The 15,681-nt window shown below is 46.5% G+C and overlaps 1 protein-coding gene across 7 annotated transcripts in view; it reads right to left on the bottom strand.

The window, feature by feature from the left end:
- Window positions 1-1,731: 1,731 nt before the first annotated feature.
- Window positions 1,732-15,681, bottom strand: part of Mgst2 (microsomal glutathione S-transferase 2) — a 45,764-nt gene continuing 31,814 nt past the window's right edge. For 3 of the 7 annotated variants that reach the window (XM_030252528.1, XM_006501248.1, XM_011240057.3), the window contains exons 3-5: window positions 6,772-6,842; window positions 2,529-2,610; window positions 1,732-1,953 (exon numbers count right to left, since the gene is read on the bottom strand). In XM_030252528.1, coding sequence (XP_030108388.1) covers window positions 1,821-1,953; window positions 2,529-2,610; window positions 6,772-6,805 — 249 coding nt within the window. In that variant the 5' untranslated portion in view covers window positions 6,806-6,842 and the 3' untranslated portion in view covers window positions 1,732-1,820. Of the gene's footprint in view, window positions 1,954-2,528; window positions 2,611-6,771; window positions 7,472-15,681 lie in introns of those variants that run through there. The other 4 variants (XM_030252527.1, NM_174995.3, NM_001310482.1 and 1 more) reach the window with 4 other exon arrangements.

Genomic DNA, 15,681 nt, shown 5'->3' with positions numbered 1-15,681 from the left:
CAGGATTTATCAAGGATCTTGCTGCCCTTGGGTCCTCGTGCCTTCTGAGGCTTCCGTAGTAGACAAAAGGAAATCCTTGCTTCCCTCTTCTCATGACTTTGTTTCCAGGTAATGAATCTGATTTCTTCGTGTAAAAAGTGTCAGATTTACTAAGGAAAAAAAGGCATATACATACAACTGTCAGACCAAGCAGAGATTTACCACCTGCCCAGCACTGGGAAGGCTGGGGTAGAAGGATCATGATATCAAGGACATCCTGAGACCCTGTCTCAAAAACAGCATCTCTTTGGCCAGAGAGAAGGAAGCCCACTGTGGAGGAGGCTAGCTCTACCCAGGGTCTTAGGCCCAACTTCATAGGAATTAAAATACTACAGAGGCTTCCTGGTGGCAAGGGATTAGAACAAAAAATAATTCTACGGTAATAGCTGAAGAGGGACATTTTGAAAGCCTGGTACATGCTTTGCCTGTTTCCATATGCATTAACCATCTGTGTGCATGCATGTGAAGATACATGTATATGCATGTGTGCAAGGGTACATGTGTGTGCATGTGTATGAGGGTACGTGTGTGCATACTCATGTGCATAACTAAATCAAAATAGAAATTGTTTTAAGATCTTAAAATTTCTGAAAGTTTTCTTTTTTTCTTCTTCCAAATGACATTTGGATGTGGTTATATGCCATAGGGCAAAACCAAAACAACAACAACAACAACAACAACACCCCAACTACATTTAGTGTGGCACTTTTAAGGCACTTTTTACCTAAGGAAAAAACAAAGGTCAGAGCTACTGAGTGCTGGGGTCCTGTGCTGTGTCCAGCAGGTGACAGGGCAGACAATGGTTTCATGACCCTGGAGTGCTCTGTGTCTTCCATACAACTTCCCATTGAGGGGTCAATCACCCACCAGTGGTGGAACTCAACTTAAATCCAAATGTCCCCTTTCCAAGCCAGTGTCTTCCCAGTGAACGTTGGGGTGCCTGGTGCTGTCCGGGACCTGTTAGCTCTCTTGCTATCCTGGAAGCACTGTTATTTCTTGTTTTCTTTTCTACTATTCATATTCTGGTAACACTAAAGAATATCTAGAAGGTGACTGCAGCTGGCTGACAGGGGTGAACATAGATCCTTTTTCCTAAGGTCTTCGAGGCCAGACGCCAGAATCACTCTCAATTATCAGAAGAGAAGCTGGAAATATCAAATGAATAGTGCCAGGTAGTGACTGCACACCAAGAGAGGACAGCCACCCGGCTTCTCGTGTCCTCAGTCATGCCACAAGCCGGGTCAGACTCTGCCACTGTCGGCAGGGACGCAAGATCCTCTGTCAAAGGGAATGAACACTTCCCCTGGGGGAGTCCTTAAAATGATGCAACGTCTCTCTTTTTCCTTTGTTCTTCATGAAATACACCTTCACAGACAGTTATGATTGGTTGCTGACTCTCTAGTGTGGCTATTTCATGTGTTTCACATCTCCTCCTGACATTTGTGGCTCTGCTATAGCCAGGGCTGAGGGTCCATCTGCCTGAACTGCTTCTACCTGGAACTCCTCATCAGGATGGAAGCCAGCACATGGGTCAAGCTTTATCCTCACTAAAACAGTGACACCCTCAACATGCATCCTACGAGCCCAGGACTGACACACCTGGTGCAGGTGAGCCACCATTGGGAAACTCACTTCTCAAGCAGAGGCCAGGTTCTGCAAGAGGGACTGTTTACCACAAAGCCACAGCAAAACAAAGTTTTAAAAGTTTTATTTAACACATGACATCTTATTGTTTTCAGAGTAGTGACGGCCTCTACAAGCATGAAAGGGAAGAGAAAAACTTAGAAGGGCTTCCTCAGTTTCTTGGCAACATGAAAGTCCAGGTATTCGTTCAGGAATCTGCTTGCTACCCCCAGGACAGCGAGGACAGGCAGCAAGGTCAAAATCCCCAGGCTCAGTCGGAAACCGGTGATCCTACAGAGTGGACGTGAGGGAGAAGGATGTCAGACTGGGCTGTGCTGAAGTTTTCAGGGTCCTGGTAAAGGCTGCTCGATGCTGGACTGCTCAGAACTCCCACAAAATGTAGAGAGTATGCCACGCACTGAGGCCAGCTGGCCCCTGCACAGTAGCGACCTTGCCTAAGCACGCTAGAACCAATGCTGAAGTCTTGCTGGGATTAGGAGTCCAAGTGCCTCCAACTGCTGGTGCCATGTGTCTTTAATCCCAGCACTGGAGGCAGAAGCAGGTGATCTCAATGAATCCCAAACCCACTTAGTCTAGAAAGCTAGTTCCAGGACAGCCAGGGCTATACAGAGAAACCTTATCTCGAAAACAAAACAACAAACAAACGAAGTTCTCATGCAATGAGTAGATACACACTTCCATTTTCTCCTCCCATGCCTACTCCTGTGGCTTGGCAGGACTGGCCTCGGGCAGGCAGCACAGGTCATTTTGGCCACCAATACTGCATGTGTTCTTAGCTCCTCTCAGGAACAGCAAACTGACCCTGCCGTACTTGCACAAATACGCCACAATTGGGCTCTCTTTACCTTTTCTCAGCGGCTTCGGCATAGCCCCAGAAATACTTGTGACGGGCGTATATGTACAGGAGACCCAGACAGGCTGCAAAAACTGAAGAAGAAATGAAATGGAGAAAACTTAGAGAACTTAATGAATGCCTCTCAAAGTGTGGAGAGTGAAAACGTATTTTAAAAAATATTTTCCTAACAAAATAAATGTGCCCAGAATATATAAAGCATCCTTAAGATAACAAGAGAAAAACAACTTTTCTAAATAACTAAAATATTTGAATACACAATTCACACAGTATGATAAATAAGTGTGCCAGTTATCACATAAAAAAAAATGTTTCAAGACAACTGAAGGTCCTCAAGCTGCTGGTTAGTGAGAGCCAGTGAGATGTCTCAGTGGGTAGAGGCCAGCCCGGCTACCGAATTCTGTCTCCAGCAGCCAGGAAAGCAGGAAGTAGAGATAGGACTCCACAACATTGTCCTTTGGTCTCCATGTGGGCTCTGTGGAACATGCTCCAACATACACATAGCACACGCACACACACAAGCAATAGTAATGAGCAAAACACAATCCTTTTTAAATGTTTTTAAACTACAGTGAGATGCCACCATTGAGTACCCAAAGGGATGGCTAGGATCATCTATCTATCTATCTATCTATTTATATTTTTTCAAATAGGGTTTCTCTGTGTAGCCCTGGCTTTCCTAGAACTTTGTAGATAAGGCTGGCCTCAAACTCAGAGACCGACCTGCCTCTGCCTCCTGAGTGCTGGGATCAAAGGCGTGTGCCGCCATGATCAGCATGGCTAGAATTTTAAAGAGCAACAATATAAAATGGAATGGATACAGAACAAGTGGAATCCATACACATCAGAGGTAGGATGCAAAAATCACATAGCCCCCTTAGGGAAAGTTCTAGAAGTTTCCCATAAGCGTTAAATATCATTTAGCCAACTATTCTATTCCTATGTATTTACTCTAGAAACAGGAAGGCATGTGTCCATAAAAAAGGACCCATTCGACAACATGCATGAAACTGTGATGGTCACCATGAGTTATGTGTTCATGGTCACTGATAGATGAGCTAGTCTGGGAGTTGGTCATTGGGAGACTTGATAACCAAATCATATTGTCCTCTATGCCCCTGCTGCTCCATTGAGAATGAATAGAGCTGCATTGCAGCAACCCCCGAACCTCAGTAGCACTCGGCTGTGGGCTGAGGCGTTGCGCCTCGGAGTGAACTGTATTATTCCAATCACATGGAGCTCTAGAATGGGAAAGACCAAACTGTGGGAAAATCAGGGCAGTGGAAGGAACAGAACTGGACGGGTGCAGGGACAAGGGTAGACTTCCTGAGTGGTGGCCATGTTACATATCTTGATAGAGAACTGATTCCCACACGTGTGTCCTTCTGTGAAACTTCCTTGAACACCTAAAACCTATGCATTTTACCACATCTAAGTTTTATCCCCCAAATATGCAAAGCACAATAGAATGTGCTGGCATTCTGGCCAGTCAATATATTGATGTCTTCTCTAAACGAGCACCTCACAGATGCAAACTGAATGTCTGGAGCAGCAGACCTCAGCCTATGGGTTGAGACAGTTTGGGGATGAATGACCTTATCGCAGGGGTCACCTAAGACCATCAGAAAACACAAATGTTTGCACTACAATCTATTATTGTTGTTGTTGTTGTTTTGAGACAGGGTTTCTCTGTATAGCCCTGGCTGTCCTGGAACTCACTTTGTAGACCAGGCTGGCCTCGAACTCAGAAATTCGCCTGCCTCTGTCTCCCAAGTGCTGGGATTAAAGGTGTGCACCACCACCACCCGGCTGCACTACAATTTATAACAGTAGCAAAATTACACTTATGGAGTAGCAAAGAAAATAATTGTATGATTGGGAGTCAGCACAACATGAGGAGCTGAATTGAAGGTCACAGCATTAGGAAGGTTGAGAGCCAAGGTGTAGAGCCTCTGTCTGGGCTCTCTTCACTACTCACTATTTTGCTTGGTCACCAAGATTTTTTTTTTAATTTCCAGTATATGCCAGGTGTTTTTCTAAAGATTTGGTTATCAGCTTCACCTTTATGGACATTATTATTCTAGGGCTGGGGCTGTTGCTCAGCAGAATGCCTAGCCAGCATGCTCAGTTCTTTGGGTTTGATTCTCACCACCCAAAGAAGATGAAGAAATAAAACCTTCTTGTCTACTCATAGCTGATCCTTTATATGATAGAGGCATGTGTGAATTGCATGAAATCCATGTCCATGTGATCATTTGTGTGTGTATGGATGTGTTTGCCTGTGTGCAGGTATGGAAGCCAGAGATTGGTATCAGGTATCTTCCTCATATCAGATATGATGTATCTTCCTCAGTCACCATCCCCGACCTTCCAATTTTTTAGCCAGGGGTCTCTCGTTGAGCTTGTAGCTCATTGGCTAGAGCCTGTCTCCAGCAACCTTTCTTGTCGCTGGGTAACGGATGCATGTGCCTCTCTGCACCCGGCTCTCTGTGTGGATGCTGGGATCAAAACTGAAGTCACTATGGCTGGCACTCTAACAACTGAGCCATTTCCCCAGCACCTTTATTCTATCAATAAAGGAAACAAGGGATGGAGAGAAAAAAATTGCAGGCTTAGAAGTGTGAAAAAGCTCCAGGGTGCTGTGGGACAGGGAACAGGAATTCTGTCCTCTTAGAAAGGGGTCTGGGGCATGCTGTTGGAGGGAGAAGGCACCAAAGCATCAGAACATGGGAGCCCAGAGTAGAGGCAGAGCTGCCTGGCATCTAAGGATGTTAAAGATTCTAGGCATGCTCTCTCTCTCTATTGAGATCTACTATCCCAACCCACTGAATTATTCCCCCAAAGCCAATGAACAGCCAGAAGCACCTTAGTAGGCAACTTTCGTCGGGAGAGAAAAGAATGACAAGTTACCCAAGAACCTTTTCTGCTAGGCAGTCAACCTCATTTGGCCCACCATGGGAAAATCTGAAGAGTCAAGAGACAGAGACAGAATCCCATTATCTAACGGCATGTCCCTTATTCATTGTTAATATGTCCTTAGATGAAGAGGAACAGCCACTTCCACTTGAGCCATTAAGGAACAAAAGGATGAGTTGAGTAAAGTTAAAAAGTTATTCTCTAAAGGTCACTGTATCTGAAATTCCTTGGTTGACAGGAAAAAGTCGCAAGAAAGAGATTGATGAAGGTTCCTTGGAAGCAGCAGGATTTAGTTTATTTAAGTCTTACCAAGCAAATGCATACCCAAATGAGGCCATTGAAGTGACCAGGAATCAAAGGGATTCTATTTCTCCAGCCAGTGTATCCATGCAGGTCCAACCCCTGAATCCATGGGTATGCAAAGCCCTCAGCTCACCAAGAAAAGTCAGCCAAATAGAAAGTGCATGCTTGCAAACGTGTGACATCCAAGATACAGGTCCTTCTGGACCTCCAAACATAGGTTGTTGGGACAAATATCAATAGCCCTGCTATGACCTTGAATGGGAGATTTCTCCACATTGGTGACTAGCAGGCCAGACAACTTATTAACACCCGTGTGCCTCCACTTCCTCACATGTAAAATAGGAATTAATTATTGACTACATCATGTGAATGTTTTAAATCCTACAAATCTATGAACTTTCCCCCCTCCCCAAAAAAATGACCTGGCATGCAACAAATGCTCTGTGAACATTGCTGTTGTAAAAGTGAATTGTTTTCTGTGTTCTGATCATCCAGTTCAAGTAGATTATTGGATCTGAAGACAAGGTTCATGTCGTTTTTAATCCCTGAGTGTCTGGCATGTAGTTTGTTTAAAGCCGTGTGTCTTCTATAGGCAGGCAACCTTGAAGGAGCCCTATCTCATCCAAGATACTTATGTTGGAGAGGATGAATATCCTCGGACCCAGACTCTTGGCCCTGCTCATGCCAAGCAAGTATTCTTCCACTGAGCTATGTTATCAGGGCTTACTTTTTGAAATACAGTCTCACGTGCAGCTTTGCCTCTGTCTGACTCCTGGAATCTCAAGTATTAACCCCTCTGTCTCCAAGTGCTAATGTTTGGTTTTATTTTTTAATTCTTGAACTAAATCACATTGAGGCCATCTGAGCACACCTAGAATTTGGATGTATACAGGCATTGCTTCTTATAGTCAAAGTCATTTCCAGCATCAGTAGCCATATGGTCATCTATCTGCCCCTTAATTGTGTTTAAACACCACAGTCATCTTTGGAATGAGTTGACATGCTCTTATAATTACCTTGATTGAAGTACCACCCAGCCATCCACAGCATTACGATGAATACAGGATAAAACTCCAAAGAGTTTTGCCTGGGGGGGGGGGACAAATAAAGATGAAACTTAATCCATGAGGAAACACACACTAATGTATTGATTTTCCATCTACAGGTGGGCGTTCCATCAATTCAAGCAAAAACAATACAAGAACTTACATCAAGAATTTAAAAGATCCTTCCACTTAAAAGGAGTCTTTAGACATGAGATTCAGACATTGCTCAAACCACAGAGCAGGACCAAGAATCATTCTCCTATACCCAAATGGTCACAGTGAAGTGCACCATGGCTCAGATTTTCTAAGAAACAGGCCTCCAGAGCCTAAAGAGATTTCCATACCTTCTCAAGCAACCCAAGAGGCTACTCAATTCACATTAAACATCTTTCTTCTTAAAAATCCTCTCCCACCCTCAGCTTCCCACTTGAGTCTTTAAATAATTCCCCTGAAAGCTTCTAAAAGAAAAGAAATGGACACACTCAATTCCCATTCTATGCAGTGGGAAGGTAAGTCACAAAAGCCATCCTTTTAAGAGCACCAACAGCTCTTGCAGGGGATCCGAGGTCAATCCTAAGCACCCATGAGTCTGTAACTCCAGTTCCGGGAGATCTGATCCTCTCTTCTGGTCTCTGTGTGCACCAGGCACACAAGTGCTGCATACATAGATCTGCATGGAGGCAAAGCAATCATAGACATGAAGTAAAAGTTAAAATGAGTGGACAGTAACGTTCCATTGCCTCTATTTGTCGGAAAGTCAGATGGAGATTTTGATACTATTTCTAGCCCAAGGAAATAGTTCTCTGGGAGCTACAGTTAACCTAGCAGACAAGGGGAAGGTGAGGTGTGGTAGTGACTGGGTTAACTCTAATTTATTAGCTGATAGCTCAGCCAGAGAAGACAGTCTTCTCAGTGCTCGTCTGAGCAAAGTTAAGCAAATGAATCCTGCTGCCGAATCCTGAAGCATGCATGGAAAGTCCTAACCTCCCCGACATAACCATCGAGAACCCTTTGCTCTCTGGGGGCCTGAAATGGGCAGTGTTGATCTCGAAATGCTTCCTTCCCTCTCTTCTCGCCATCTCTTTAAGGCCCAGCAGGGCACCAGTGGCCAGGCAGCTCTCCTCCTCTCCTCCGGAGCCTAAGCGGAGGCTCTAGCACCCAGAGAAGTGGCAAAGATGGTTTTCTCTGTGGCCCTGGCATGGCCCTGGCATGTTTTTGCATGTGATGGGTTTCTAAGTTTGTAAGTAGCTATGGGAGGCTAAGTGAAAAGACACTTTATATATTTCATAGGAAGAATAACAACAGTTAGCTGAAATGAAGACCCTGCTTCCCCGAATTTCCCTTTCCACAGAACCTTTTCCACAGAACAAAGAAGAAGAAAAGCACGGGAGGGTTGTACCCCTTTCCACAGTCAGGGCAATTTCCGGGCCCTTTCTGGAAACATCACCCAACTGGCCCATTCTTTATTAGGTTTCATGATACACCCTAAATTACTCTAGGACGGGAAGACTGAGTTTTCCCACATGTCCTTATTCAAAATTAGCTGTGACATTTTAAACACCTCGGAAGCATCATTCACAAAAGTCTATTTTCAGACTTCTCTTTGCAGTGAATTAATGACCTTGGTGTTGCATTTTGAGGAACAAAGAGATACTACACAGAGCCTCCTAGGCACCCCCAGTTTCACAGTAGGGAAGAGTCTGGGAACCTGTGGTCTCTTTGGGGGTCTGTCCACAGAGGCTGACACACTGATGTGTTTTTGTACCCCTGCATGAAAGAGGGAGGAAGTCTCTTGGAAGAAAAGAGAAACAAGAGCAAAGGGCTGGCGTGGGTCTTCCCTTGTAGCTCAAGCTGGAGAACTCCTTAATGGAGAACCGCCTGGTGTGGCTGGATCACCTTCAGGAAAGGCAGAAAGACAGTACCCAGTCTCAGGTAACAAGGCTTCAATGGAGAGAGAGCCCTGAAATCTCCCCTCCCTCCACTGAGCCCCTAAAGCAGCCCCGGGATGTGGTCCAGTGTTTGGTCCAGGTCACAGCACTGTTCATCATTGAAGGAAGTCAGGACAGAAACTCAAACAGGGCAGGAACCTGGAGGCAGGAGCTGATGCAGAGGCCATAGAGGGATGCTGTTTACTGGCCTACTCAGCCCGCTTTCTTATAGAACGCTAGATTACAGCCCAGAGATAGTGCCACTCACAATGGGCTGGACACTTCCCCGTCAGTTACCAATTAAGAAAATGCCTTACAGTTGGATCTTGTGGAGGCATTTTCTCAATTGAGCTTCCTTCTCTTCAGATAACTCCAGCTTGTGTTGAGATGACATAAAAGTAGCCAGGACACCCAGGTATGGACAATGCTCCGGACCCCAAGGACAATACCAACTGCACTGAGACCAGCCAGTTGCTTGAAGCTGGAATGATGTCACTGGGAACACTGCCAGCTCCCAGAAGTCATCAAAAAAAAAAAAAAAAAAAAAAACAAAAAAAAAAAACAAGAACATTGTGCTAAGATATGGCATGAGCAGGGGGTAGTTAGAGGCCATTGAAATCAGGCAAGAATCGACTGTAGCTCTGTGTATGCTCGTGGAAAGGCAGGTTACTTTGTATTTCTTCATCTTTATCCCCCCAAGAAATGGGTCCCTGTCCTCCTATTACAGGCAGGAGTCACTCTTGGGCTCACTCAACCTCAGACCTTTGCAGACATGCCTCAGACTTTGGTTCCTCTAAGATGCAGTGTATGGGTCAGTCTGCCACAGCAGGGAAGGCTTGACCACCTGTGTGGAGCAAGTGGCTATCCCCTACCCCCCACCCACCCTCACCCCCACCCACCCCAGCTCCTCAGTCAATAAGCAGAAAGAGATGGCTGCTGTGTTTAGCTGGCTTCTTTCTTTGGTACCTTCAATTTAGTCAGAGACCACAGCCCATGGGATGGGTCTTTCCTCTTCAGTTAAACCTCTCAAGAAACAGCCTCGGAGACAAGCTCAGAGGTGTGTCTCCTAAGAGATTCCAAATCCAGTCCGTTTACAGCGATGAGCCATCCCCTGCATCTTTGTCTGTTTCTCGTCATCATCTTTCAGACATCAGAAGTAATTCTCTGGCTGCCAGTTGGGGGTCTCTGCTATTTGTGGCTGTCTACCTGGTAGTATTGCTTCACCTCGAAACACCTGGAGCCCCATTCTGCCTGCTCATTACCACCTCCACCCTGTGACCACACCCTCTCCTGCCAGCAGCACCTCTGAGCCCGGAAAAGCTCCCACAGCACGATGACAAAGCGCAGTGTGCCCTGCGGTAACCGCCAGCGTGAACAGATACACTCAAGTTAAGGGGACCAAATTCTGAAAACTCCCCCACTAACTAAGCTATCAGCTGCTAATTATTTTCACGGACAGGGCAAACCAATATGGAAACAATTTTAGCATCTTTCTAGCTACCTAGACAGCTACACTCTATGCTCTCCTTACAAGGTTCCATAGGAAGATTCCTGTGACCATTCTTCATGACACAGTTAATGATCATCACCTGTCAAATACTCGCTCCCCTCAAATATCCACGGGGGGGAGACCAGCTGTGTCTAGTCATTTTCTGATCACAGCCTCCACGGTGCAGTAGCCCTGACATCCTGTATAGAGGCGGGGGAGGTTGCAGTCACTGTTATAAGCAGATGTCACCAGGGGCCTGGAATTCCACACCAGGAAGAGTAACTGGAAAGGTCTTCGATAGGGGGCCAGTAGGGGGAGCAAGTGTCCTGCTTGGCCTGGACTTGAGATGTTATCTAGAAGGTGGAACTTCAAGTTTTGAAGCCAGTACAGTCCTGATCGGTTGCCCTGGTTTGTCCGGCGCCAAAATGTTTTAGGAGACCTGAGGCTTAAGGGAGAGAATGGCAAAAGCCAGAGAAAAGCTGAGAACTCTGGGTACCGCCGTGGTGATCACGTGCGCTCAGCGTTCCCCCACACTGGGTGGAGCAATGGCTGCAGACTGGGCCTTGCCCGGGGTGACTCCAGTGAGTGGGCAGCCTTCGGCTCCGTGTCTAATGCACACACAGAAGGAAGTAGTCCGAATCCATCCACAGACACTGTGCAGCACGGCCCGCGTGCACAGACTGAGGAGGGCAAATGCACCCCCACAGGTACAAAGGGAGCACTTTGATCAAACTAGGGCAGGGCCGTGTGTGTGTCTGCACAGATCAAACCATATTATAAAACACAGGCTCAAGGCTTCTCAGTCACAGGGAACCACTGTAACACTCTCTCCTGGGCCTCATAAAGACGGAGTCCTGCTACTGCTAGGACCGTAGCTCCACTCAGCAGTCATCCAAGTGTCCACTATGTGCATCAGGGACCCACAAGCAAAGAACTCCAGCTGTTTCCTGGACTTCAACATGGCATGATCCCTATTGCATCAGACAGTCCGTGCCCACTCCAGTTGTGTGTCACGCCTACTGCCTTACACCTCTGGGGCTCAACTGTGACCCCGTGTGACACAACTTCCATTGTGTTAAACCTCTGAGAGTTTGGGACACTCAACTAGGAAACAATACTGTATGTGTTATACATCACACAGAACAAAAGAGATGGGATTCTAAGAACGAATGTGAATAGAAACTGCAGCAGTGCCCTCCCCTCTCTGTGGGCTACTTAGACTGCAGGAGCAGCTCGCAAGTCACAAGTTGTAAGGGACAGGGAAGAGTGCATTCTGATAACAAATAGTACAGCGAAAACAGATAACAGATACAGATTAACAGGAAGGTTAGGGTTAAAACAATAAAGTAGGGAACACCAAGGAAGATAAATAAGAGGGCCAGCAACTAAGAGATAACCAAGTAGATAAGGAGAGAGGGAGGCCAGAGCTCAGAGCTCTGAGCCGGTGTCAGCAGGCCAACTGGCTTCCCTGAGACTCCATCCCCACTCCATTCTTTGGAGAATATATGCAAGGCATGGTTGTCCTGTCATATGACAAACAGTCTACTATTAGGTAAAAAATGACTTCTAACCAGTAATGTCTACCTAGTCTAGAAAGGAGACCACCACGCAGATCACAACATACACAAGACTACGGCCCCACCCCTGGGGGAGAAGAAAGACTGTAGATTCATCTTGGCAGCTGTGATACAAGGTAAATAAGGGAACAATGAAAAGACAGTTTAGTTAACAGCCACCAAGACACCTATAAGGCCAGCGGCTAGCAGGATAAGGGCCAGATAGTCAAGGTCAGCTGCTAATAAGGAATAAGTCAGAGACAGACAGAGTGGGGTAGGGCTTCCACCACCCTTGACTGGGTGGGCAGTGAGCAAACAGTATTAGCATCTCCCACTTTGGGTCGGGGGGCACACAGAGAGTATGGGGGATTCTACTGGCTCTGACCATGACAGCCTGGAAAACCAACGCAACAGAAATTACATTAGTCATTGCCTCATTTCTACCGAAAGTCCTATAAAAACTGCTATACAAAACAATTTAATAATGTTTTTCCCTCTCTGGGGACCACTCCCACTCTCAGGAAGTTCTCTCACTTTTTCCTTACTGACACCCTCCCCCCAATAAAGCCCATATCCCTTTGCTTACCCCGCATCTGGAACTCAAGAACCACTGTCTTCGGGTTGGATTTTGTTGACCATGGATTTTCCAACACCCACTGTGGTAGTTTAAAGAGAGCACACACACACACACACACACACACACACCATCCCCACCCCCCTAGGCTCATCTGTTTAAATGCTTAGTCTTCAGTTTGGTTGAGTGTTTAGGATGAGTTAGGGGGTGTGGCCTGGTTGGTGGTATGTCAATGAGAGTGGGTTTTGAGGTTTTAAAAGCCCATGTCAGGCCCGTTAGCTCTCTCTGCCTCCTACTTGTAGGAGAAACAAGCTCTTAGCTGCTACTCTAGCGCCATACCTGCCTGCCTGTAGCCAAGATCCCAACCATGGTTGTTGTGATGGTTTGAATATGTTTGGCCCAGGAAGTGGCACTATTTGGAGGTATTGCCTTGTTGAAATAAGTGTCACTGTGGGCGTGGCCTTTAAGACCCTCATTCTAGTTGCCTGGAAGTCAGTATTCTGCTAGCAGCCTTCAGATGAAGATGTAGAACTTTCAGCTCCACCTGCACCATGCCTGCCTGGATGCTGCCATGCTCCCACCTTGATGATAATGGACTGAACTTGTGAACCTGTGAGCCAGCCCCAGTTAAATGTTGACCTCATAAGAGTTGCCTTGGTCATGGTGTCTGTTCACAGCAGTAAGTAAGACAATTGTCATGAACTTTGACCAACTGGAACTTTGAGACCCAATAAATCCTTTCTTCTATACATTGCCTTGATTATGGTGTCTTATCACAGCAATTGAACAGTAACTAAGACACCCTAAGTCCCTGAGTCATGCACACTTGGACCAAGGAAAGTCCTGCTGTTCTCAAAACTCATTACTTAGGGTGACCCTCTTGGTGGGAGGGAAGCCTCTGATATGAAACTTTTTTCAGCATCTCTTCTAGTTAATAGATTCCTGAACATACAACGTGAACTTCTGCATGTAACAGCCTCATTCTGGAAGCTGGGGGGGGGGGGGAGCATACTCAAAGCTGGCCAGCCTTAGAACCTTAGGAAAGCTTTTAAAAATAAAGACAGGCCAGGCATTTCAATGAGGCTTTTAAAGATCTTTCCCTCCCCCCTCTGTTTTTGCTGATTCACTCTGACTCAGCAGATGCAAATTCACAGGTGTCAGGGCCTGGTCTGTGAACTTTGGGAAGCAAGAAGTCCTGTGAATTATGACTCTAATCAGAAGGGTCAGAGCGACAGCTTATCATGCTCAGAGAAGGCCTCTGGGTGGGATAAGGGTTACAGGAGTTCATGTATAGGTGGAGACATGTCTATAGGACAGGTTATATGGTGATCCAGACTGTAGTCCCAGCACTCGGGAAACTGAAGCAGGAACTCCAGCCCAACCTGAGCTACAGAGTGAGTGAAGGGACTCTGGCTAGCTCATGCGTGGTGAGCATGACTCTGGCTCGCCTTGCCCTCCTCTCCCATTCCCTCCCCCTTGCTAAAATACCGTTATTCCTAAGGCTAACCACAAAGGTCCATTCCCTTATTTGGCCACTTCCTCCTCCTGAGGCTGACTACCATGGTCCAGCTATCAAAATATTAAAGTCTGACAATCAAAAGCCCCCTTTGGTTCACCTAATTAACATGCCCAATTAAAGTTAAACAACCTCATCCTAGCACAGTGCTTCCCTCTTTAGCTATATAGGCGGCCATTTTCCCATGTGCCATGTCTCTGTCTCCTCTCTATCCAGAGGCAGTCCTTTGTCCCACACTAGGACAAATATTCCTTCCCCCTCTCTCTGTTCCCTTCTCCTTCCTCCTCTATCTCCTGTCCTTGTCTCTTTCCTGCCTCTATTTCCTGCCCTCTGTCCCTCTGGGGCAAATAAATCCCCACTTGGTCTTGTGGGTCCTGAACCAATACCGATCCTAGCAATAAGCACCTCAAAAATAAGAATTGGTTACTTAATTGACTGAATTATTCCTTGTTGGGTAAGTCACCTGCAGGAGTCAGCAGGAGGTGTACCACCGTGTCAGCAGGGCCTGATTCTAACCACCACGAAGCAATTGAATGGCTGATAGAAGCCAGATGAACATGCGAGGAGCCACTACCTACAACTCTGCTCCAGATCCCCTGCCTGTCACCAGCCTCACCACTGAATCACTCATGATCTTGGGCATCCTCTTTATCCACCTTGTCACATGACCACAGCACCCCATGAAGAGGACCATGATGTAAGGGCAGCACCCGGAGCCCCTCCACATCCGTATGAAGCATCCCTAACATATGCAGCCAAGCCAATAGAAAGCATCTGCCAGGTCAGAGCTCCGCAGATCTCCACAGACAGTGTCCGGTACACAGACCAGCGGTAAGCTTCCTTAGAGATGCTCGGGCCAGAGAGCTTGCTCACTGGGTAAGAGTACACAAGCACAAGGACCAGGGTTCGGATCCCAGCACCCGTGTAGAAAGCCTGCTGTGGCCGTGTGTGTACCTCCACCTTCAGCACTGTGAAGACCACACACGTGGTCTACTTGGGCTTCCTGCTGCCGGCTCAGTGACATGCTCTGTCTTAAAGGAATAAAGTAGAGAATGATAGAGCTGAACACTTGATATGCTCCTCTGGCCCTGTACACACACACACACACACACACACACACACCACATACATTCACACACACCACACACTCACACATACACATTATTATACACCATACATGCACACACACACACACATATTGTACACCATGCACAAACACACACGCACACACACATATAGAGCAGGATATCAATATCTTCCTATGCCCCTGTGTGTGCATGTATGCGCATATCATGCAACACACACACGTGCACACACATATACATAGAGCAGGATTCCAGATGTTCTCCTCTGCCCCCATGGATGCATATTATCCATCATGTAACACACACACACACACACACACACACACAAACAGAGAGAGAGGGACAGAGAGAGAGAAGATGCTCTCTCTATCCCCTTCTCTTCCCTCCTCCCTCCCTCTCTTCCTCCCTCACATACTACAAAATGTAATGGCCTGCATCACTCTAAAGCTATAGAACACTTGAAAACTCCTATCTTTGTGAATTTACCTTTATTTTTCTGAGGGGTTTGAACATGAATTAGGACCATATGCTTTCATTTATAAAATTCAGGCTTCAAATTTTAACTGAATGTGAAGAGGTAGCGACCACCAGTCAGCTTACCAGATGACTGCCCCAGCCTGCTGCAGGAGGAGGGAAGCCTCTAAGCCTGGGCGGGGCTTAGAGGCTGGTGGAATGTGAGTCTACTCAGGGACTGGTGAGCAGTGATTTTGGACTTGCATCCAGAAGAGAGAG

This window comes from Mus musculus, chromosome 3 (genome assembly GCF_000001635.26).
Source record: "Mus musculus strain C57BL/6J chromosome 3, GRCm38.p6 C57BL/6J".
In the NCBI taxonomy this organism is placed as follows: Eukaryota; Metazoa; Chordata; class Mammalia; order Rodentia; family Muridae; genus Mus; species Mus musculus.
The sequence above is the reverse complement of the archived record's forward strand: the minus strand, read 5'-3'. Positions and strand labels throughout refer to the sequence as shown.